Source organism: Trachurus japonicus, chromosome 24, assembly GCF_045865225.1.
Source record: "Trachurus japonicus isolate A0001 chromosome 24, Traja_1.0".
Lineage (NCBI taxonomy): Eukaryota > Metazoa > Chordata > Actinopteri > Carangiformes > Carangidae > Trachurus > Trachurus japonicus.
Genome location: NC_140930.1, coordinates 19,402,305 through 19,425,794, shown reverse-complemented (window position 1 = coordinate 19,425,794; position 23,490 = coordinate 19,402,305). Strand labels below are relative to the sequence as shown.

The 23,490-nt window shown below is 42.6% G+C and overlaps 3 protein-coding genes and 1 pseudogene across 7 annotated transcripts in view; 2 read left to right on the top strand and 2 right to left on the bottom strand.

The window, feature by feature from the left end:
- Positions 1–841: 841 nt before the first annotated feature.
- On the top strand, positions 842–10,130 carry gnpat2 (glyceronephosphate O-acyltransferase 2). The gene is made up of 16 exons (XM_085770947.1): positions 842–919; positions 1,737–1,937; positions 2,032–2,208; positions 2,958–3,087; positions 3,213–3,340; positions 3,467–3,542; positions 4,256–4,407; positions 4,721–4,851; positions 5,331–5,572; positions 6,821–7,078; positions 7,170–7,249; positions 8,159–8,299; positions 8,743–8,842; positions 8,943–9,036; positions 9,181–9,242; positions 9,381–10,130. Exons 1-16 carry the CDS (start codon positions 908–910, stop codon positions 9,431–9,433), a joined length of 2,037 nt encoding a protein of 678 aa, XP_085627073.1. The 5' UTR covers positions 842–907; the 3' UTR covers positions 9,434–10,130.
- LOC146961885 (uncharacterized) lies at positions 10,057–11,943 on the bottom strand (annotated as a pseudogene). The gene is made up of 2 exons (XR_015035218.1): positions 11,495–11,943; positions 10,057–10,836 (listed from the first exon to the last, which is right to left on the bottom strand). The product of XR_015035218.1 is annotated as an uncharacterized LOC146961885 (transcript).
- Positions 11,944–12,439: 496 nt separating this feature from the next.
- On the top strand, positions 12,440–16,273 carry fam228a (family with sequence similarity 228 member A). 2 transcript variants are annotated; one of them, XM_085770949.1, is made up of 9 exons: positions 12,440–12,628; positions 12,911–12,996; positions 14,005–14,181; positions 14,260–14,337; positions 15,027–15,218; positions 15,316–15,387; positions 15,501–15,588; positions 15,886–16,033; positions 16,132–16,273. In XM_085770949.1, exons 2-9 carry the CDS (start codon positions 12,913–12,915, stop codon positions 16,256–16,258), a joined length of 966 nt encoding a protein of 321 aa, XP_085627075.1. In that variant the 5' UTR covers positions 12,440–12,628; positions 12,911–12,912; the 3' UTR covers positions 16,259–16,273. The 2 variants fall into 2 exon arrangements, with proteins under 2 accessions (XP_085627075.1, XP_085627074.1); XM_085770948.1 differs by having other exon boundaries at positions 15,024–15,218.
- Positions 16,274–16,675: 402 nt separating this feature from the next.
- Positions 16,676–23,490, bottom strand: part of itsn2a (intersectin 2a) — a 37,409-nt gene continuing 30,594 nt past the window's right edge. For 2 of the 3 annotated variants that reach the window (XM_085770945.1, XM_085770944.1), the window contains 13 exons: positions 22,979–23,170; positions 22,742–22,786; positions 20,098–20,219; positions 19,817–19,923; positions 19,307–19,490; positions 19,063–19,161; positions 18,803–18,970; positions 18,416–18,628; positions 18,141–18,262; positions 17,959–18,041; positions 17,588–17,671; positions 17,305–17,478; positions 16,676–17,134 (listed from right to left, as the gene is read on the bottom strand). In XM_085770945.1, coding sequence (XP_085627071.1) covers positions 16,983–17,134; positions 17,305–17,478; positions 17,588–17,671; positions 17,959–18,041; positions 18,141–18,262; positions 18,416–18,628; positions 18,803–18,970; positions 19,063–19,161; positions 19,307–19,490; positions 19,817–19,923; positions 20,098–20,219; positions 22,742–22,786; positions 22,979–23,170 — 1,745 coding nt within the window. In that variant the 3' untranslated portion in view covers positions 16,676–16,982. The remainder of the gene's footprint in view (positions 17,135–17,304; positions 17,479–17,587; positions 17,672–17,958; positions 18,042–18,140; positions 18,263–18,415; positions 18,629–18,802; positions 18,971–19,062; positions 19,162–19,306; positions 19,491–19,816; positions 19,924–20,097; positions 20,220–22,741; positions 22,787–22,978; positions 23,171–23,490) is intronic. The other variant, XM_085770946.1, reaches the window with a different exon arrangement.

Sequence of the window (23,490 nt, the reverse complement as noted above, 5' to 3'; positions counted from 1 at the left end):
AACAACGGCTCCTTCACCTTTATTCACACACTTCAGGTGCATTCTGGTGCGTTCGCTGAGCTCCAGTAAAAATCTCCTGTCATCTGCCATCAGACACCTTGCTGACATCAGCAGCCACTGGGTGCAGGCTGGTGGATGAGTCTGATGCAGGTGGGGCAGGTGGAGCGATGTATGCTGACACACGGGTGCAGATTTACCACAGCGTGCCTCAGCTTTACAGCCTCCAACCCATGCTCAAACATTAATGCTGATTTTTTATTTTTTTTTGCTCAACTCATCAGCAGTTCATGAAATCATTTGCAAATGCTGTGGCTCATTTCACATAGATACTCTGCAATTCATTTAATCGTAATTAGACTTTCATGAATAAAATTCCCCATTGGAAAAAAAAAGAGAAGATTGCTATGACCAGCACAGAAGGAAATATGTGCACTGCATGCATAATTGCTTTATAATTTATTAATTAATCTACAATCAAGTGAATAATTTCAGTAGATTATGTTGAAGAAACTTTAACTGGAGTGCAGAGTGTTGAATAAACACTGAACCATAGACTGAACCGGTTATGTAATACTATTTAATATGAATGTAATGTAGCCTATGTATACAGAATGATGCATTTTTTCAATCAGATGAGCTCGGCTGCTATTAGTTCAACCTTGCTCCACATCCCATCATGCACAACAGTGTTGGGGTTATTAGAGGGCAAAGGGGCAGCACGTTATACACTAGGCGGGAGGAGTCTCCAAAACCCGGCGACACCATTGGCCTGGGCCCCAGGGTGCTGCACCGTAACGCAGGGTGCACCGAGGGAAACTCTGGAGTACGGAAAGCGAAAGTCAATGAGGACAGACCGCTGCACCTGCGAGGAGGACGGTGTTTGTCTGTTGGTTTGTTCCCGTGCAGGATGACGCATACGGTAAGAGACCACCTGTCCGCTTCTTCTTATTGGATAAGGTTGTTTATCGCGACACTTCAGCCAGGCTGCCCTCCGCTTTAAAAGTTAGCGGTGACTATAAATTATAAAGGATATGGAGTTTAAAGTGAAACTATCTGAGACAAACCCATCGGATTATGTGCTGTGTGTTGAAAGTGTCTAAGCACAGAGAAGTAGAGCTGAAGCCTGTAAGCTGCTGTAACTCGTGTTTCCAGCCACCAACCAACCGGTCATAGTACAAAACTGCAGATAATGGGTCATTGTGTTTTTGTTCATAAGTGGGTAAAGGCCTGCATGGTTTCATATGTTGTATATGTTGGGGAGAAAACGCTTTAATGTCCTTCCTAATTTAAAAACTACATAATCCAGGAATAAACAACTAGTTGTTGTTTTTTGTAACTCAAAAGTTAAGAACTTGTAGTTTTGACCACAACTGGCCCCCCATTTACAACTACACATCTTAAACTTAAGGTTTTTATTTTCAAGGGAACACAGAGAAACTCTCTCTTTGGTGTAAAACCCTGCACTCCCAATGGAGTAATATGTTTTTAATGATTTGAACCTAAATGTTTTTTTTTTTTTTTTGGTGTCCTGTGTTCTTTGATTGGTATTCATACCCATGGCAGCTATTAACTTCCCAAAATAAGTTTTCTTTCCTCTTTCTGTCTTCTCACATATGAAAATCCCAAGACAAACCACATCATACATTTTTCTATTCCGTCCTGGTCTTTTCCTCTGTTAAAGGTCTCAGACACTGACCTTAGCTGTAAGTTAACATTTGCACGGCTCCTTTCTCCAGTATAGGGAATTAGGCAGGGAAGGCCGGGAACATGAGGAGGACTTTGTGGACATACTGGAGGAGAGGAGACGCAGCAGTGATCTTGGCCATGCCTTCAGGACCTTTAACCCCCACCCCTACCAGGGAGCCCCACCCCGCTCCACGGCTGAGCTCAACAAAGCCGTGCTGGAGTCCCAGTATCTGCGCTATGTGACCAAAGAGGTGGGATTTAAAAAAAAAAAAAATGTGACAAAAGAAATTTCACACCACAACTTAATCAGCATGGAGTCGGTCTTTCCCCTGCATCCCTCTTCAGATCGCCATGGAGACGGGGTCAACGGTGCAGGAGGTGACAGAGGAGGCCTGTGGGATTTTGGAGGAAATGTCTCAAAACCTGCAGCTGGGGTTTGTCAGGCTGATGGGCTACACACTCACCAAGGTGTTCAAGAGGCTCTTCACCAGCATCTTCGTCAACATGGAGGGCCTCAACACGGTCAGTGCTGTGTCCAGAGTTACAGGTGTCTTAAAGGGTCAGTCTACCCTAAACAGAAAATATACACTCCCTAATCCCTTATGGTATGTGGCTGCTGGATGCCGATGCTTTGAGTTTTTTATTTGCACTCATTTTGATTTTGAGATCTGCCTCTAACATTTGTGATGTTTAAAGCACTGAAACCTAATTTGGCAGAACTGAACCTTTTAGTAGCCGATCTGAAAATCAAAATTCGGATGTCAACTAATGATAAATTAAAAAGCTCATAAAGCATAGTGTACATGTAATTCCCTCTAATTTAACCTAAACACTTAGGTTAGGTTCCATGATAAGTATCTAACAGCCTTCTGACCAGTAAACGTTAATTTCCTGTCTTTGCTGTCTTTGTGCTTGCTTTAAACAATTTGAAAGAATAATTATCACGTTGTCTTAAGGCCTGTAAGAGGATTGTTAGCATGCTTTGTTAACTTAGCTTAGCAAACAGATTGTAGGCAAGAGGAAACTTCTCATTTACTTTATAATTGTACAAAAACTGACTGTGTGCTTTGCTAAGCTAAGCTAGCTGCCCACTCAATACTGGCCTGTTAAATGGCTAGATATGTCAAACCTCTCCTTTAAGTTTAGGCTTATGAGAACGGAGAATATTGCATGTATTTTAAGTCACACATTAAATCAGGTTTGGTTTGTTTTTTCAGTTCTCCTTCCATGCTGCTGTAAATAGCCTATTATCTTTTTTGCTGTCCTTCCAGCTCCAACAAGTCGTTCAGGAAACCCCTGTGATCCTGATGCCCAATCACAGGAGTTATGTGGACTTCTTGATTATCTCCTACCTCCTGTTCACCTACGACATCCCCATACCTGTTATTGCTGCAGGAATTCGCAAGTATCTATTTGATTCAAAACTGCAGAATTACATAGATGATATGGAGATGTATACATAACAACATCTCCGAGGTCACTTCTACTTTTCCCGTTGTTAATTTCTCGTTCTCTCTGCTGTAAAGCTCTTGCAGGGATGAAGATGGTTGGAGAGATCCTGCGTCGCTCTGGAGCTTTCTTTATCCGACGTGCCATCGGCTCTGACAAACTGTACTGGGCAGTACTGTCAGAATATGTCAAAACCATAGTCAGGGTAAAATCTGATTATCTGCTCCATCAGACGTAACAAGCTGAAACTTGCTCTTCTTCTTTTACAACTGGCTTTAGTTTTTCACAAAGCTTGTTTGGCATCCATCTGTTTCATGTCTCCTCTCCGTAGAAAGGACATGCTCCTATGGAGTTTTATGTGGAAGGGTTAAGGAGTCGCACACTGAAGTCCCTGACACCTAAGTTAGGTGAGTGTACACATGTAGACACAGTGTAAGTGTGTCTCAGGTTAAGTTTTTGTTTCTATAATCTCACAGCATAATGAGCTTTTTTTTCTGTTGCCATTCGGTCTCCAAAACCTCGATTAAATATAAATATATGTATCATAGAAGCTGAAATACTCTGCTGCTGTAGCTGTGCAGCAGTGTGATCCAAGTCGTTTTCCCCCCGCATGTCTCAGTTTTTCACACCCACGGGTCTTTGCAGACTTCTAGTTTTCCTGTGAAGGCCAGAAACAGCTGCATTCGTGGATGATTATTTGAAAATGTGACAAATAAAGTGTTGTGGACATCTTATTTTCATTCCCTGCTTTTCCTCCCACCAGAAGCTGCCTTCAGCTCTTGTTAACATTTCCAAGTTTTCCATATTCTATGTTATAAACTGTTTTCTTGTCTGTATACAACATCTATTGCACATCTGCCCGTCCTGGGTGAGGGATCCCTCCTCTGTTGCTCACCCTGAGGTTTCTCCAATTTTTCCCTGTTAAAAGGGTTTTCCCGGGAGGTTTTCCTCAGTCGATGTAAGGGTCTAAGGGCAGAGGATGTTCTTATGATGCCATGTAAAGCCCTTTGAGACAAACTGTTTGTAAAAATGGGCTATACAAATAAAATTGCCTTGCCTTGCCTAAATACTGCATATATAAATGTATCTCCCACCCTATATGACCCGTATGTGCCTGCAGGTATGATGCACATGGTTCTGGAGCCCTACTTTAAAGGTGAGGTGTTCGACATCACGCTGGTGCCGGTCAGCATCAGCTACGACCGAGTCCTGGAGGAGTCGCTGCTCGCCCATGAGTTACTGGGTATCCCCAAGCCCAAAGAAAGCACCACGGTGTGTGTCCCGCTCACGTTACTCACTTCAGCAATAATTGATAATCAGACACCTCACCACCGTCCACACAGCACTCACGCTGCTGTGGAACTGTTTATGGTGGAGGTTAATTGGGTTCAGATGAGCCTGACTGCCTCATTATTCTGGCCTGTTCTGTATCCTTACCAACATGTCATTTCTCTTTTGTGTTTCATTTGTGATTTGCAAAATAAAATGACTTTGACCCCATTACTGCCGGTCAGGAGGGTCATCTATAAATACTGCTGATTGTTTTTGCTCGGGATTCACGTCCAGTCTTCGTCATTCTCTGCAGGGTCTGCTGAAGGCGAGCAGAGTGCTTCAGGAAGATTACGGCACCATGCATGTGAACTTTGGCCGTCCCCTGTCAGTCAGACAGCTGTGTCAAGGAAAGATAAATCGGAGCCAATACAACCTCATACCCAGGTTCAAAAGTTCTCTACAAATCTGTACAGCATACACTCGTCTGTTTTTCTGCATGTGTGCCCACAAGGATTTTAGAAATGAAGAGGTCATGAGTTCCAATTTCCATATTAGCTACCAACCAAGCTCTGTGTAATTTACATTCTACAAATTAATTCATGTGTTTAGTTATATTTTCCATAAATGTTACTTTATATCGCTGCATCAGTACGTTTCTAAATACCTTGCATAATGATTTAATATGAATAGAATATATATATTTGATATTTAATATATGTAAATAAGTGTAATTATTATTCTACAATGTTTTCTGAAATAATTATAAATCAACAGAAATGTTACCAAAGCATTGTCCTCAGTTGTAGCTGCAGACAAATAATCATCTATTTTCCTGCCTGACTGCAGCACAGTCTGTTTGGCTGCGTCTCTCCCTTCATCCGGCTCACTCTCTCCTCTTCTCCTCCCTTTGTCTCTATTCACAGAGATCTTCCTCAGAGGCCCACTGCAGAGGCTCAGGCCTGTGTGAGCTGGCTGGCTCATCTGATGGTACGGCTCCAAGAAGAGGGCTCTCTGATCAGCCCGTGGTCTCTGATGGCCAGCCTGTTGCTCCAGGCTCCTATCACAGTCTTAACAGGAGAAGGTCTGCTGTGGCAGCAGCTCACAGACAAAACTCTCTGGCTTAGGAAGCTGGCGCTGGATTGCGGCGCTCGGCTCAACTGGCCTGGTGGGTGAGAGAAGATAAAATGATTTGCTTTGTCTTTTATTCCAAAAATGTATTTGATTTCTTTTAAACTAACAAATAGCAACAACAAACACGTAATCATATTAACACCCATGTATAAAGGAAAAAGGAGGAGGCTTTAGAAACTACAGACTATTTTTAATAACAAATCGTAAACCCTAAATAAATAAGTGAATTTTAATTATAGAAAAATAAAGGCAATGTAAATTCACAGAATTAATGCATACATTTAGATGTTTTATGTTATTGACACACTACATCCATCCATGTTGCATTAATGTTGACATAAAGTAAAAAAAAAAAAAAAAAAAAGGGGGTTTGAAAATGTTTATCCATTGATTGAGATCTTATACTTAAACAGCTACATTTCTCACAGTAGATCTCTACTGTATTCTCTTAATTGTATAGAAAATCAGTTTAGTGCAGATTAACTTTTCTAAAGTTAAAGTTGTATGCATTTTTTCCATAACAGTGAAATAACAGTTTCAGAAACAAACCTCTCACTTATTGTGTTTATGGGTATATGATCCCAATGTAAAAATCATAGGGCTTGTCCACTCTCCCTTTATTTCCTCCCCAAACACAGTGGATTGAACATTCCCCTCTTGTGTCCACAACCAATGCAGAAGTCTGGGATAGCAGTGTAAATAGCTGTTCAGCTGCAATTAATGAATTTGATACATTAGATGTTTTTATTTATTTATTATGTAGCTTAATGAGATCAGTGCAAATGCAGCTGCATCAAACATGAGCTCATGTTTTGGATAAGTGTTAAGCTCCCCTCACAGTGGGACTTTGATGGGTCTTTTACTTTCACGTCCCCTGAACGACCAGCAGGGGGCATTTGCATATTACATTTTAAGTGAAGCAGACAGAGTTAATGCAGAGAGAAGTAACTGAGTGCTTTCACCTCGGGACACTAAAGGCTCCTTTAGCTCTGAGGTAGATCAGACAGATTAGATGAATGTGAGTTGGCACGAGCGTTCAGATTCACTTAGGAGATGTTCAGTGGATTAATGCACTTTAAGTAACTTATCCTGAGAGGACCCCACTGAACCGTCTCACTTTACAAGTCTCGGGTGTGTGTAGATTCACACATGCAGGCGCATAAACACACACACACACACATACACAAGAGCACACAAACTGCTCCGAGGCCAGTCTGACCCTCGCAGACTCCGGACTATCTGTTTCAGAAAGATAACAGAGATCTTTTTTTTTTTTTTGCAGGACAAGCCTCCAACTCAGACATGATGTCATCCACCGTGACCCTTCATCGCTCCGTGGTTCGTCACAGAGCGGGGCGTATCTACCTGGTTCAGGAGGAGGAGCCAGCGAGGAAGCGACCAATCAGCCCAGAGGACGGCGTGATGAGGATAGCGGCGCCGGTGCTGATGCTGGCCTCCTATAGGAATCAGGCGCTGCATATTTTTGTGCGTCCGGCCCTGCTCGCGACCTCTATACACATCACTAAGAGCAATCAGAGAGGTGAGGGGCTGGGCGCGTTATATTGTTCAGCTGACAATGCAAAAGTTTCTCTGAGCTTTTGATTCATTGCGACCCACCGTTGTGTTCACAGACGAGCTCTTCACCTCCTTCTGCTTCCTACAGGAGCTCTTCTCCTACGAGTTCATCTTCATCCCTGACAAGTTGTCTCAGGTAACACCCTCATCTGTCGAGGCTCAGCTTCCCCCCGAGCATCTCAGGACGAGGGGGATTATCGTCCTCTTAAATCATGTATGAAATCTTAGTTCAGAGCTCGACTTCTGACACACTGGCCCTGGTGAAGAAATATAACCACTGGTCAACCTGTACACCTCCACTATGGGTGGAAGCTGCTTAAAGGGATAGTTCAACATTTTGGCAAATCGGCAGATTGCCCTAATCCCTATAGTCTTAGCAGTAGGTTCGTTACCTTTATTTGTCGGTGCAAGCTGTTTTTAGAACGGCGGAGCAGAGCCGCAAGCTGCTCAGAGCTACACTACGGAGGCTAATGGGATTTCTTGGTTTCCCTCATCAAACTCATCAAATACACAATCCAACAACTCCAAAATGCTCTCGTGTGGACAAGTTGTGATTTGCACATTCACCACGCTATGAGATAATAACAGAACGTTACGAGACAGAGTTGTTTTCGAGGTCAATTCATGCAAAACAGCTGATGCACGTTCCAGTCAGGGAATCAGTCAGTTTTCCAGCAAGCAGTCTGTACATTTGCCTCTAAAACAAGTCTGTCTCATAACGTTCTGTTATTATCTCATAGCGTGGTGAATGTGCAGGTCACAACTTGTCCACAAGAGCGTTTTGGAGTTGTTGGATTGTGTATTTGATGAGTTTGATGAGGGAAACCAAGAAATCCTATTAGCCTCCGTAGCGTAGCTCTGAGCAGCTCGCGGCTCTGCTCCGCCGTTCTAAAAATAGCTTGCACCGACAAATAAAGGTAACGAACCTACGTACTGCTATGACTATAGGGATTCTGGCAATGGGCCAGTTTGCCAAAATGTTGAACTTTATATAAAATCCAGAAGTTACTGGTTTTGTATTCATGTCTGTATGTCAATCGATCAGGACTTCGAGGAGGCGTGCCTCCTCCTGAAGAAATGTGGAGCGGTCCATGTCAGTCAGCAGGAAGTGACACCGTCAGACACAGGGCTGGAGGTGCTGTCCTTCCTGCAGGCACTACTACAACCCTTCATCGAATCCTATCAGGTGCTTTGGTGTGATTACGTACATAAATGAAACTTAGCTTATTTAGATGGGAGATTTTATTTTATTTCAGCATTACTGAACCTAGATAAACTTATCATTGGTTATTCATTTTTAAATGGGGCTCGTTTTCAGCTGATTCAGGTGTTTTTAGGCCAGTTTATTCAAAAGGGACATGTTTCTGGTGAAAAAAAATAAATGAGTAGATAAATGATTCAGACTCTAAAATAGAGTTCAGTCCTCTGTGGTGTTAAATGAACCAGTTACACTTAATTTACCAATTATTTGGATGGGGGTTGGGTGAGGTAGTTGGTGAGCTGTTCCCTTTGAACATGGGCCACTACTATGGAATTTATAAAATAAATTAAGTAAAACATCTAGGGGATTAAAAGTAATAATGTATAAAACAAGTTCTTCTGCTTGATCGGGTATGTTCTTTTGTCCAGGTGATGTTGAGGTACCTTTCTGAAGAAGGAGTCCATGTATTCACTGAGAAACAGGTTGTACCCGCTGTGAGGAGCCTGGCTACAAAGCTTATCCTCTCAGGTAAAACTGAAAGTGAACCCCCTGACCTCTAGAACCATCTCCAGCTGCTCCAACTCCACAGATCACATCACCACCGATTATCTCTGTGTGCTTTTTGCAGGTGAGCTCCACACCTATGAAGCCCTTTCATCCGACACACAGAAAAACGTTCTGTCGGCCCTGCGGAGACTGGAGGCTGTGACAAAGTTGAGGGCGTGAGTAATGGGATTAGCCCCTGCAGATCTGTTTGGTTTTAAGCTCATTTTCTGCGGTGCTTGAGAAGCTGTTTGCATTTTTAACGCCAGAGTTTATGCATGTTTGCACAGCCCTACTTTGTCTATCTTGGTTCCTCATCGCAGGTCTGAGCAGAACGAACACAAAGTGAACAAAGCTGCTGTTAGAAGAATTGGAGACATACTTTGTAAGTTGTGATTTTGTGATGAAGACAAGCAGTTGTTTTGAGTCTGTGACATTTTGTCTGTTTACCCTGCTGTACAGTTTAACATACCAACAAACACAAGTCTGAGGGATGATTTTTATTTTTCCTATCTCCCTATAGCGGGGAAAATCCCTCCCCAGATGCTCCAGACAACACCTGACGCAAGGCTTTAGTCTCCAAGGGAACAGATCCATGTTGGTTACCTGCCCACAGTCTTCACCCCTACCTGATCCTTTTCCTCCTTTCCCTTTTTCCACATCTTCGTCCTCATCTTCCTCCCTCTGTGCCTTTAAATGCAGAACCGTCGCACCATACCTCTGAGCAGTCAGACGAAATACTTGATCCTGGACGCCGGACTTAACCTGGCCTCCTCCTCTCTCTGTGTCCTTGCTCTCATCCCTCACCGATCTGACAGGGCTAAGATAAAGCTACACACACCTGGCATGGTGACCCACCGGTGACAGTGTTGCTGATTTTGTTTGACAATTTTAATCAGAGCTAGTCGTTGTTAACTATTTTTAGACTTGAAAAAACAACAGTGACCTTCCAGCCCTTCCAAATGAAGCACTGGTGATGTCTGTGAACTTCATTTTAATAATTTCTATTGTTTTAATATGTTTTTAACTCTCTGTTTCAGATTAATTGTTAATGTAAATACTAATTAGTAAAGCACTGCTAAATGAACGGTCCAATCAGATAGCAAACACTGACGCTGTACTATGACACTTTGATTGTATGAGCAGTAATGTAGCAGTAAAGGTTTCAATGTCACAACAATGTCAACCAATCAAATATGTGAGATTTAATTTGAGACATTTATTTTAATTTCTTTACATCTCAATAAATGTAAAACAAATGTAACAAAATGCACCATAGATTCTTTATCTTTTTTTCCACACTTGAATATCATTTCTTCTCTTTGATTCTGTTGGTACTATTCCCTCAGCAACATCAGAGGTCAAAGTTCAACCTCTCTGCAAACCAATCACCTGTAACCCTTCAGCAATTAAAAGAAGGCCTCTTATGTGCCAATTAACCAGGAAATCGTTGTACAAAGATTATCTATAGACAGGTGGCACGTCGACCTTGATGCGTAAAGCGCTGACAGGGTCTTGACAAAACACCGAGATGTATTCCAACACTTTACAATTTAGCTTTTTCTCGCTCTCTTTGGCTCTGTGTCGCTCTTTGTCCCATCGCTCCTTCTCTCCGTTCATTTGGGAGAACAGGTTGATCTGGATGGTGCGCAGCGTCGCCGCCAGGACGTAGAAGCCTCCCTGCAGCATGTGGCAGAAGGCGGCGCCCACGCCGAGCGCCGCGCCCATCAGGTTGGGCACAGTCTCGCATACCACGCACATGCCCTCCAGGAAGTGCAGCGTGCCTTTCCTGGCCAGGGGTTGGCCTTGGTGGAGGTAGCCGTGTTGGGACGGGGTCTGTTGGGCATGATTGAAGAGGTATCTCGCGCAGTCGGCGAAGTGGGTGGCGGCTCGGCGCAGCGGGAGCAGGGCCAGGTACAGGTGACAAGCTGCTTTGGTCAGAGCATGGAAGAGCAGCCGAAGCTCAAGCACGGCGTTGCCTGGAGATAAGAGGGTAACGGGGTCAGCTGGAGTCTAATTAAACACTGTGGCTAATGTCAGTAACCATTACAAACAGCGTCTGCCACTGGATTAAAGTCGGTTCACCAGCCATGTGGGCAGTGGGTGTCACCTGAGCACGCAAGTGAGTGGCGTGGCGCGTTATTACGCACAGGATTCGTCGTTATTAAAGATGCTTTATTCTACAGTACTGACAAATTCTTTAGATTTTTGCAAATATTAATATTTGAATAGATTTGGCACAAAATCAGTTTTTATTATTAATCTCAGAATTGCCAAAAGCACAGTCTCAAGTGAACAAAACCAATATTTTTCCGAGCCATATATTAAGCCAGACACTCTTTAAGATGTACTACACACAAAATAACTCAAATGTTTTAGTGAGTGACGCGCGCTGTTACGCGTGTTTGAGCGTGCGTAAAATCAGAGTAATGTCATGATTTCCTGATTTAAAATTATCCTATCAGTTCATATATTCTAGGCAATTTTTCTTTTTCTTTTTTTTTCTTTTTTTGCAAAACTTAAACACAATATAAGAGCAATAGGGTACTTTTAAAGATGTGCATTGAAAGCTGTTAACACCATAAGGTAGTTCCCGAAAAACCTCCAAATCCCCACTTGTCATTTTTTCCCTCTTACCGTCTATAAAGCAGAAAATCCATAGGAGGGCAATACACGCTGCCAACGAAGTCCACCAATCCATGTAGTCTCCCCCCTGTCCAGGACCCGGCAAACGGAAAGAAAGAAAGCAGTGAAAATCCCAAGTTATGATCTGGCCAAGCCCTGCCCTGCCTTTACGCAGCTAATACCCAAACATTAAGTACTGGCATGCTCCGCAGGTGTCTGGGTTGTTGCAGCGGAACACCTTGAGAGCGCACATCAGGTGTCAACGGGCGCATTAAGAGCAGCAGAGTACAACTCCCTAACCCACTGCACCGCATAGTAACAGATTTACAGCTCCACACACATGGACTCCCTCTGAAGCTCTGCTCACCTGGCTGACATTGAATATTAAAGTTTACAATTTAAATAAGAAATGTTCATCTAAATAGGCCACAGCTGTTTGTTTGTTTCTACTCCGATTTTCTTTGAGCTAGTCAGAATCCCCTGTGATACGAGCAGGCTAAGGGTTGTCTCAGTGTCTATTAATGGATATTTCTCAGTCTGTGTAAATATATCAGCCTATTACTCAGGTTGGATAAACTCACTGTCTAAACACACGTGAGTGCTAGACAAGGTATCCCCTTCCTAAAATAGACATTGGTTGTAATTGAGAGTATAAGTTAAAAAAAAAAAAGAAAAGTGAAATAAATAAAAGTGAAAATGATCTGCTAAATTTAAAAATGTTTAATTAATTATTTATGTTTATGTTTTTGACCTAAAATGTCAGTAATTGTGCAACAAAAATACATTTTAAAAAACTTTAACAATTTGTTATGTGAAACTCCACGTGCGTTCTGAGAATGTCTTTGCAGCGCGTGCTCGCTTGTGCGTGCCTGCTGGTGTCATGGCAACAGGAAAACCTCCAGACGGTAGGACACCTGGAGGAGGCCTCTCCTCTCCTCTCCTCCTCTGTCTCCGCAGGTTACTGCCTCTGTTGACCGCTGAAACCTGGTCCGAGGGGAGAAACAACCAGTCGCCAGTCTTTCACGGAGTTTCACGTTTTATTTAACGAGCTTAAACGCGCTAAAACGATGAGTGTGTGTTTAGGTTTGGCTCGTTTTTTGCCGTTTTCTCCGTGAACCTTCAACCCAAACGTCCTCGTCAACAAAGGTAAGAAACCATGACAGTATAACTGTGCTAACACAGGGTTATAAATCCTAAAGTAGAGACTCTGTATGGATTTAATTGAACTTAATTTAATGTAAAATAAATACATGAAATAAAAACAAATATCTTCTACATTTGTAGCCTTTAAGCGTAACGCGTGTAGCCTAGATAAAGACTACAGATAATACACTCAGGGTGAAATTAATTGGGGCAAACAGACTCATAACAAGCTCGTTATCATCACTGATGATGACTCAATATTATTATTTCTTTCTCATGATGCAGGGATGGGCCCAATGAAGAAGAAAAACACTTCTAATGGTTGGATCACCTTCCACACATCATTTCCTACCAGTCTGTTGAAACCACAGGTAAAGAAAACACGCACATGGTTGTTTCAGGTACAAATATACTGAAACAACTTCAAAACAACAAACACAGTTTATTAAATGGTTTCAACATACACACCTATTAGTACCAACCCGCCAAACTCATAATAACTTCTTATAATAATAAGGGTGAAGGTTTGTTTTCTCAACAGTAAGATATATAGACATTTTTCTCTCTTGTATACATACTGCTGTTGCATTTGCATTATTGCCAACTAATAATTTATCACCAGTCTAACATCAGAGAGGCTGTGCGCCTCTGCCAGCCTGGGTAGTTTTGGCAGTGAGTACAATGCTTGGCTCAATGCATGGCTGCCCCTCTCTCTGTCTGGTCGGGACAGTGACAGTGTCTGAATGTACCATGAATGAAAAAGGTTTCAAGTTATTGACAGACACATGACTACTCTTATCTTCTTATGGACAACGGAAAAATGCATAGGGCTGGATCAAAGTATCCCAATCCATGCCCTGCACATTAAATGAAGATAGGGCTATTAATTCAGACTAATACAAGAGGCACAGCAACGTAAAATAAGATGCCATTTTCATGCTGATACCAAACCTGTTAGGTCAGACCAGTGAGAAATCTCTATATTGCTCTCACATACACGTCCTACTATATTGTGGCGTAACAGTGAGACGCAGCTCATGTTTCCACGTAGTGACACGATCTGTCACTGCCTATTGTGCTGGCTTCTGTTACCTCCTGTGTACCTCAATGATTGTGTCTGGTCCGTAGGTGAACTCGAGCTGGGATTTCCAGGAGTCAACAATCCCCTCTTGTCTCTGCAGTTTATGTTTTCACACATACTTGCATTCACAGTGGGGTAAAATTCACAGTTATGAAACAAGATGTAGTTCGAGTCTGATCTAACTATACAAAGATGGTGTCTTTTCAGATTAACAACACATGATTTCTGAAAATGAAACTGCGAAGTAGAACAACAGGATGTTTTTAATACCAAGTAAGTTGCTCTACTGGTGTTACAGGAATGCCCAGCAGAGGTGAAGGATGCAACAGGGGCTGGAAAGTTTTCATCTCAGCTGAGTGTGAGGCCGACCAGTGGACGTGGGAAAGCAGGGAAAAGGGATGAGCCTCTGCCCTCTGGTCCACGGCCCGTCGCCAAACAGGCCTGGCTCTCTCACACCTCCCTCAGACAACTGCAGGTAATGCACTCATCCACAAACACTGACACAGTAAGAGAGAGTGACTTTTCTTACTACTGTACATGTGCTGCCATTTAGGAAAAGGTGAAGGCTGAAAATCAGCAGGCCAGAGAAATAATCCAACCATTACTGGACACAAGAAATGGTTTTGTGAAGGTAAGATTCTTATGTTTTTTGTAGCATATATTATATTTATAGGGATACTTCACCAAAATCAATAATTCACCAATTTTCTACTCACCGTCATGCCAAAGAAGGGTTTTGGAGAACTTTCAGAGTTATCAAAATACTGTTGGAATTCCAGGTGGGGTCCGACTGGCAATGGATTTTCATATAATGGCGGCGGATAGTGCTCAATTGTGAATCGTCCAAAACACACACTATAAAACATCCAAATACCTCCATACTGCTCGTCCGTACTGAGCCATGAAATGAAAAAGTTGTTTGGAAAAAATGAATTTGATCTCTGTTTTCAGCCTTGTTGTAGCAGTAACTCCCAGTGGCTCTGTTGATGGTTGTCCGCATGTGCGAGATTTGCTGGGAGATGTTATTCCTTGTGTACATCATACATGCAATGGTTTACAATGACGAACGAACATCTCGCAGCAAATCTCGAGCACAGAATTTGGCAAATTTGGCAAATTTGCCTAAATGTTGAAATATCCCTTTAAATCCTCTTACTTAAGTTGCTTTCAAGCTCAAATCAGTTTATGAAGTAGCAGATTTTTCCATATCTTGCTCTTCTTGCCATTACAAAAAGAAAGCTTTGCATCACATGGAAATATCTTGAGCTATCTGTAACTCCCATGTTGACTGAATTGTGTCCTTATGTCGTTATCGAGGAGCTGGAGATGTTTCTGACCCAAAGAGACGTAGCCGAGCTGAGGAGGAGGGAGCTGCTGCACAAGCACTGGACTGAGCAGGTATGGTTCCCCCTCCAGAGGAGAGTGGAGGAACATGTGTCCAGCTGTAGCCCTTTGGAGGCCCAGAGGCGCCAGAGCTTGTACAGTCACTACCTGCATCACTGCAACACCAAGGTAACGCCGAAGCTCAGACTTTCTTCTGTGCAACGTTGGTTTACCCAAGAGACACTCATTTATCTGACTTCCTCTTACTTCTGTTTTTCATTGTCAGGGATGTGTGTTTCTAGACACTTACGATCTGAAGGAGTACAATCCCTTTATCCTCAACACCAGACAGTTCAAGGTGATTTATGGCTTAGATATTTCACTCAATGTGTGAGAAAAATCAGTTCTAGACATATTCACATGTTTCAAATCTGTCTGTTAGTGACGATGTGTTCACTGCTCTATCCTTAGCTCAACACGGCTGATTTAAAGGACTCATTACACCTTCAGTTACATCAAAGACTGAGAGAAAAGAGAACAGCCCGCTCTTGTGAAGCAGGTATCTTTCATTTTCATTCAAAAGGAAATTGAAGGCTTAATATGAATGCTTTGTTCTGAGTTTGACTGAGATAAACACTTGAAGGCGCCCTGGCCCAATTCACTTGTGCAACTGCTACATTACATTTTAGCTGAATGCTAAACAGTTGTTTATACTCATTTATATTCATTTCATTACCATCACTTGTTACTTCAGCTTCACGAAATGCAAATGATTGGAAATCTTCATTCGTTTTAGATCTTTGCACAGATTTGTGATGTTTTCTTTTTCTATAAATTAATTTCTGTTCTATTTAAGGATGTCAGTACACAAGGAGACAAGCAGAGCAGCTGCCTCAGAGTGCTCGTCCTCCCAGTGAGTCTCAGGTCAACACACTTCTACTGGTCTCATCCTCATCCACCAAAACACCAGTGGTGGACGAGACTGAAGGGAAGCAGCCCAGCAGGTACACATATGCACATTTCAATAACATTATAAGATCTGCAACATCAGTTAAGAAACACTAAGTCGGGTGTGAAAAGTAACACCATGTGTCTAACCCAGGCTCGACACGATACCATACCACATACTTGCAACTGCCACACCGGATGGAAGGTGCCGTCAGACCGGATGCTGTTTCTCCACATGTGGAAGTTCACAGCAACTTCAGTCCTTTCCTACATTCAAATAAAATCTGTTCAACACACATCTTCACCTCTGTTGGCATTTAACTACCTCTTAGTTTTCCCCTGGAACCATATTTGAAATTTCAATGTGCGGGACTGTGGGAAAACAGTGAAACAGTCACGTGTTTACTTTATGTACCTTTTTATTCGCGCCATTTTCAGGTTTTAATGGCATACTTGGTGTCACCACAGGTGTGACCTTTGACATTACATTGTACAGTGTTGTGCAACAAAGGGCAGAGTGAATGCATAGCAGAGTATGTGTACACATGTTGGACAGGCTGTATTCCTTCATTAAGATTGAAATAGTATTGTATACAAATTTGTATATATTTCTATATAATGATACAAAAATATTGCATTTCTTAACTGTTTAGAAAAACAACCTGGTTATATCTTAAGGCATGGTGAAGTATTGGCAATTTTGTTCATGTTTTTACTTTTTTTTTTTTTTTTGAATTCCCTTTTCCAGAATAAATGACTACTTCTAAATTGATTTTACCAGTTTGTCACTCTGCATTTTTAGCTTGCTCTCCTTCACTTTATTTTTGAGGTCATATAAATGGGTCCAAACAGCTCAGGGACACAAGCCAGAACATGAGTTTTTCATTGCATCGCTTATGCCGCCGCAAACAGGGACTTTTAGGCTCTTAAAACTGTTTATGAAAAGTGTCTTCTTCCTCATTACTTTAAAATGAATGTCTGTGCCTGAGGGAGTGTTTGCTGTCCTCATTTGCTCGGTTCATAAAGCTGTAGGTCTAGTTTCACCCAAACCTCTCCAGTCGGGACTTCGTGTAGCAGTAAGCGCCGGTTGGCAGCACCTTTGCTCTCCATCTCTTTCTTGATGGTTGCAACGGGAACTTCGGTCCGACCCAGGAAATCTAGAGAGGCAGGAGACGGTAATTAAGCATGAGTGCGGAAATTAAAGCTTTAAAGACGTTTACACACAAGTTGATGGGTTTTCAGTATCTGAAACACAAAGTCAGACAGAACAGAAAGAGACAGGACAAGAAGCTTTGTAGTTATAATTGTGTGTCTCTAACCCACTTACCATCTGGAGAGAACTGGTCTTTCTCAAACACAGTGATACACAGGACGTCCTGGTAGAGGTCTTTGATAAAGAACTGGCAGTTGAAGTTCCACTTGGGGTTCAGAGTGTCGCTGATGGGCCGGGAGGTGTAGCACTGAGCCCCCATGGTCAGCTCACAGTACGGGTTGCTCTTCCCTGGAGGGCAGTAATGAACCTTTTTTAAATTAATTACTTATGGATTGGAGCAGGAAAGGAAATAAATGGAGCAACAAACAGCCACTAAACAACAGCACAGGGGCCTCACCGTTGGGTTTACAGGCTTTGAGCTCCTGAGCTTCAGTGACGGTCACCAGCAGTCGGCCGATACCACTGGTTTTCAGAGAACGTGCTAAAACAAACAGGGAAACATTGTACATACAGCTGAAACACCAGAACCATAGAATACTGTGTGGAATATACACGTATTGGTGTTAAAAATGAGTAAATTATATGAAATTTCCTTTTTTGATTCACTTCATATCTATATTTTACTTCAATCTGAATCAGATTGGAATATAACGCTGGCCACCACAACATTCAAAGTCTTAGTATCTCTTCATTCTGAAGTTGGACATGGCTGTTCTTAGATGTTAAGGTAGCATTCGATGTCATTAAAGTAGACGTGACTGTGTTTACCTTGGTAAGCCTTCTCTCTCTTTTTCTTCTCAGTTTCTATGAAATGTTCAGACGCCGCCTTGATTTTCTGCACCCACGTCGTCCTGGCAAAACAATAAACGTGTGAAAACTCCAGACGGATTAATCATCTCTTTGCTAAGACTTATGCAGACACCCTACTGTGTGTGAGTGTGTGTGTGTACCTCTCGTTCAGGGTCTCGGTTTTGAGTGTGTAGACGCGATCAATGTGCGAGACGTGGAAGAGCGGCTCGTCGCTGGAAGGATCTGGAGGCATTTTCACCAAAACCTCATTTAGAAATAGTGGCTGGAGAGGAAAAGAAACTGATGAATGAAGGACACACGGGCTGATATCCAGTAAAATGAAAATAATAAGCGATGTGACCAATAAACACAAATCGCACTTTAACACCATGATTCATATTAAAACCCTTTGTCCAGTGCTTGGCCTCTTGCTTACTGTTTTGTACATCTTCAGTTGGATGTTGGTCTTGGGGCTGAATAGCTTGTCTGGTCCTGAGGAGGAAAAAGGTTTGGCGCTGTGTGTGAGGAGGAGAAAATCGTTGAAGAGGAAAGCCCACAGCTCCCTGCTGCTTTTGGTTTTGTAGAGCCGACCGCTGTGGAGCAGCTTGCGAGGCCCGAGGCAGTTAGTCAGAGAATTGAAGACCAAGTGCTGAAAGAGAGACGGGGAGACAGTAAAGCACGACTGAGGCAAGAGGCAAGTACAATAAAGTGGTTTAGTGATAAATGCTCCCTGGTTTTGCTGCTGCATGTATGCATTTGGTTACAGATGATATACAATCTGAGGTTTAACGGCAAAAAAAATGCATGTGTGATGTGTGTTTACCTCTATAGATCCCTCACACTGGACGTGGCTCTGGATCCACTCCAGCCTGTCTGAGTTCTCCTTCTCCCTGACTCCCTCGTTGACCTGAGAGCACAGCTCCTCGGCTCGCTCCAGAGCCTCTTTCAGCGGGCCGCGGTCTGCGTGGCAATCTGGTGTGTGCTCCAGGATCTGCCCGAGAGAAGAGAGAGCGACGGCAATGAATATCAGACAGAAAAAGTTGGTGTTTGAGGAATATTGTAATTAGAGAAGTTTCCACGTACATTCTTGATGAGCAGCGGGTATCGTGTGATCCTCTGCATGGGCTTGAGGAGGAAGCTGGACAGCGGCATTCCTTTACAGCGGTAGTTAGTGGCGATCTTCTGCTCGAGAGGAGGCAGGCGAATGAGAAACATGAAGATCCATGTTTTATTCTGTCTCGCAGAACTCACACATCTATTTTGTACCTTTTTGTTGTCAATCCAATTTCAAGACTTTGCAAAAAAAACTAAAAACACAACTTCGTACCTTGAGGAAGTCTTTGAAGTCGGGCTGGTTGTAGGTTTTGCTCTGCAGCAGGGCGGCGGCGTTGAGCTGGCAGGAGCAGAAGCGGATGTAGGGCTGCATGTGCGCCAGCTCCGACGCCAACAGGTCTCCGATCAGCTGAACCGGCATGTTCTCTCCTCCCGTCTTTTTCCGGACACGCAGAGCCCTGAGACACAGATGGTGATGATGATAATGATGATGTGAAACACTTAAAAGAGTTTTGTTACAACTAAGGCAAATCCAAGCATGGAAGTGTCAAGTCTTCCAGCTTGTGTGACAGGTGTGTGTGTGTGTGTGCATGTGCACCTGTGAATTCTGGCTGAACCATCTAAAATACTTTGAACAGATCAAAAAGCAGATCTCTAAGTAAATCTCCATCTTTCAGCGTGCAGACTTCACTTTTGCAAGAAGCAGAAAAGATTAAAGACATTAAACAGAATGGTTAAAGGTGGTGTGTGTGTGCGTGCATGCATGTGTGCGTGTGATACTTACTTGAGCAGTTTGGTGTTACACATAATCAGCTCCCTCCAGTTAACAAAGATAACTGCCATCTCGGCTTCTGTTAGACGGCCTGACTCAGACATGGGCTTGTAGAAAACCTGAGATGCATAAACAAGCAGTGACAGAAACTAGATCAGTGCTTCAAATTACCACAGAGAAGCTGACAGTTTGTAAATATCCCAATATTTTCGAGTCTGTGTGTGTGTGTGTGTGTGTGTGTGTGTGTGTGTGTGTGTGTGTGTGTGTGTGTGTGTGTGTGTGTGTGCGTGTACCTCCAGCACCAGCTCCAGGTCGTCCACATAGGTCTGCTCAGTCTGGATGAGCTCATGGATATAACCCTGTCTCTTCCTCTCCGGCGGGGTCATGGTGTCCAGCGTCATCAGGTCGGCACACCCTACAGTGCACACACACATGCCCATGCAAACAAACATACATACATGCAGGCGGGCATGCGTGCATGCACAAACACACCGGCAGTATGTGCAAGGCAAACACACATGACAAAGGCTTTTTTGTCAATCGCTAACATGGAGAAAAAAACCTGCTCGTAAAAAGCACTGCACGCGTCGACATGTTAAAATCTCCCTTTATTATCAGTTCTATGATATTTTATTTACATTTAATGCACAAACAAGAGTGAGGCACGTTGTACTTGCAGTACATGAACTCAAAAGGAACATACCAGGCAATGCTAATGCTAACAACACTGCTACCGAGGACTCTGGATGAAAGAAAAATGAAGCACCTTTCATGGTGAAGCGCTCGCTCCCAATGATTGCATAGGTGTGAATGAATAAAGTAGCTAATGCTTGAGTGAAAGAGCAGTGGAAGACTTAGTTGGTAGTTCAAGTCTTTGAGGTTCAAACTTGGCAGAGATGTCAGCGGTGTGGTGTCATCTACTCTAAACGGATGGTATGCTAATATCTGGGGTTTTCTTTGCTGGTGATATCACAGTTCAGTACAGCATGAGTCTCAATGATAGATACCTGGAAGCATTAATAAATGGAGGAGTGCATAAGAAGTGGTAATAATAACACAATCGATTAGTTTTCAGTTCAAGCAATGTGTTAGCAAGCAGCAAATCGAGGTTACTGGTGATTTAAGCAAAAGTGAGTCTCCACATTGGTCCATTTTAACAAGGTTTAATGTTGTTAGTGCAAGAATGAGTGACCCTGTTAAAAAAACTCCATCATACTGATTCACAGCCTCAATTTAGAAAACTAAACGACTTCACTCTGATTCCATTTACATAATTATTTTCATTATACTGTGTAACCAAACTCTTTTTTTTGATATTTCCATTAATCTTTAGCAAAACTACACTTTCCATGCTATTTTATTAGAGGGACAAAAGCCTCTGAAAGTCATGTCTAGCTGCCTCTGCCTCGCTCCCTCGGTTAATTAGTTAATTAAAGAAACATCCAGGGAAACACAGGGGAGGAGAGAGCGAGAGGGGAGCGGAGGGGGGGGTAAGGGTGAGAAATTAATGACTAATAGGAAAAGACAGAAGAGGAAATTTAACGAAGCGCAGGTAAAAGAAGAAAATTACATTTTTTTAAAAGAGAAGGGATAAAAAAACAAACAGAGGAGCACAGAACACCACAGTCCTAAACGAGTGAGATAGAAAGCGCAGAGCTGGGCTGTTCTTGCTGGCGGCTGGGCTTCCTGTTGCGACAGGGCAATTCGGATTGGCTCAGACAGAGGGGAGAGAGGGAGGAAGAGGAGGAGGAGGAGGAGGAGGAAGAAGAGGAGAAACAGAGAGGAAAGCCAGCATTACTGTCCTACAGAGGAAAGAAAAAAACAGAGATGAGGTGGAGGAGCGGGAGGGGGGAGATGAGTGAGATGAAGGAGAGACGGAGAGACAGCAGACATTAATATAGTTTTAATATTAATGCTGGACTCTTACATGCAGGTGCATTAATAATGCATTTCTGGAAATGTAAATGTTATTGCTGGTCATATCAGCTGGAGCATGATGATCATTTCTTACATTTCATCTCTGTAACCGAGCGCAGACGTCGTGTACTCGGACGTGTATGACTCAGAACATGTTCATTAGATTTCAGATTTCATTGAGTTTTGTGTCAGCAGGCTTTAAAAGATTCACACTAATTAAACGTCCTTTGTGTTCATTCTTATTAACAGAGACCTGCTGCTGCGAGAACATGCAAGCTATGAATACTAATTCAAACACAAAAGTCCTGCTTCAAAGGGGGCCTTTTTTTCTATATATATATAAATATATCTGACCAGCTATGTGTGAATGAACAGTGAATCTACGTGAGTGGAATCACACCCATCCATCCCATCCCAGCAGTGATCACTGTGTTACCTAGTGGACCAATGCATTGTATTTCCCAAGTGAAAATTAAGCTTCAATTTCCAGAAATGTGACAGATTAGGGAAAGAAATGTGCCGGTTAAATTTGAAACACATCAATGGTTACTCTGGTTTGGTAAATCCGGTGATTTGTTGGCATGGATTGTTAAAAAGAATAGTTTGCCGTTTGGGAATCTTCTCATTTTCTTGCTGAGAGTTAGTTGAGAAAATTGATATGTTGGTGTCGGTGACTTAAACATACAGCCACAGCTCCGATGTGGTTATATGACTATAAAAAAAAAGCCTTGAAAGTGACATCAATCTTCTCAGCTAACTCTCAGAAATTCCCCAAATGTCAAACTGTCCCTTTGAATGATTTTACACTCTTGGTGAAGTCGGTTTAGATAAACTTAAAAGGCCTAATCCATTTTGTTTGCTCCAATTGAAATCTTTAAGTATTGATTTATATTCTTGTGAATTCATATGAGTTTTTCCCCAATCATCAAACTGTAGGGGATTGAGCCTTTTAAGATCAATGGCTTTATGTTCACCAGTGATCCCTCAGTGATTGACACAAACCAACTGTTTGAATCTTACCGTCAGTCTCTCCATGCTCTGACATGGACAAGGAATCTACTGTGCCTGAAGTGAGCCAAGTCAACCAATGAGATTTCTCAGCAGGAAGAAAGAAGTTTGTTTCTACAGATCTTAAACATGTTTTATACTTTTCCATTTCTTACCCCCCCTAGCACTCCCACAATATTTCCAACTGAATGTGAATTATTGAATTTTTTTTATGACAGTAAAACAGCTGCCCCTCTCAGGTTTACTCACATTGCTGGCTGGGGTCAGACTCTGTTGTCATCTTGACGTAATTGGTGGGCAGCAGGCCTGTGACTCCGTTGGCTTCTCCCTTCCACCAGTCAGGGTTTGTCTTGTCCAGGATGCTGATCAGCTGACCCTTGGAGAAGCTCAGTTCATCCCGATTGGCAGCAGCGTAGTCGTACATGGCGATAACTGAGCACACTGAGGGATCAGGGTACAAGGGATGTGTTATTAAACACCCTGAAAATGTATTGTCTCAATAAGTCTTTTTTACTGTGAGTAATAGGGTGCTTGGGGTTTTTCACACGGGAGACTTCAGTGTTCCTACAGCATTTTCCTCCACCAGATCTGAATTATTACCTGGATCAGTTTCAACTTCCACAAACGCATACATCTCAACCTAATAAATACGTCTAAAGTTTTACATTAAGACCCAGAAATGTTAACCTCACAATGCGATGTTAAGGAAACAAAAAAAAAATTCATGTATCTGCTCCTTTAATGCTTCTTCCATGGTTAAT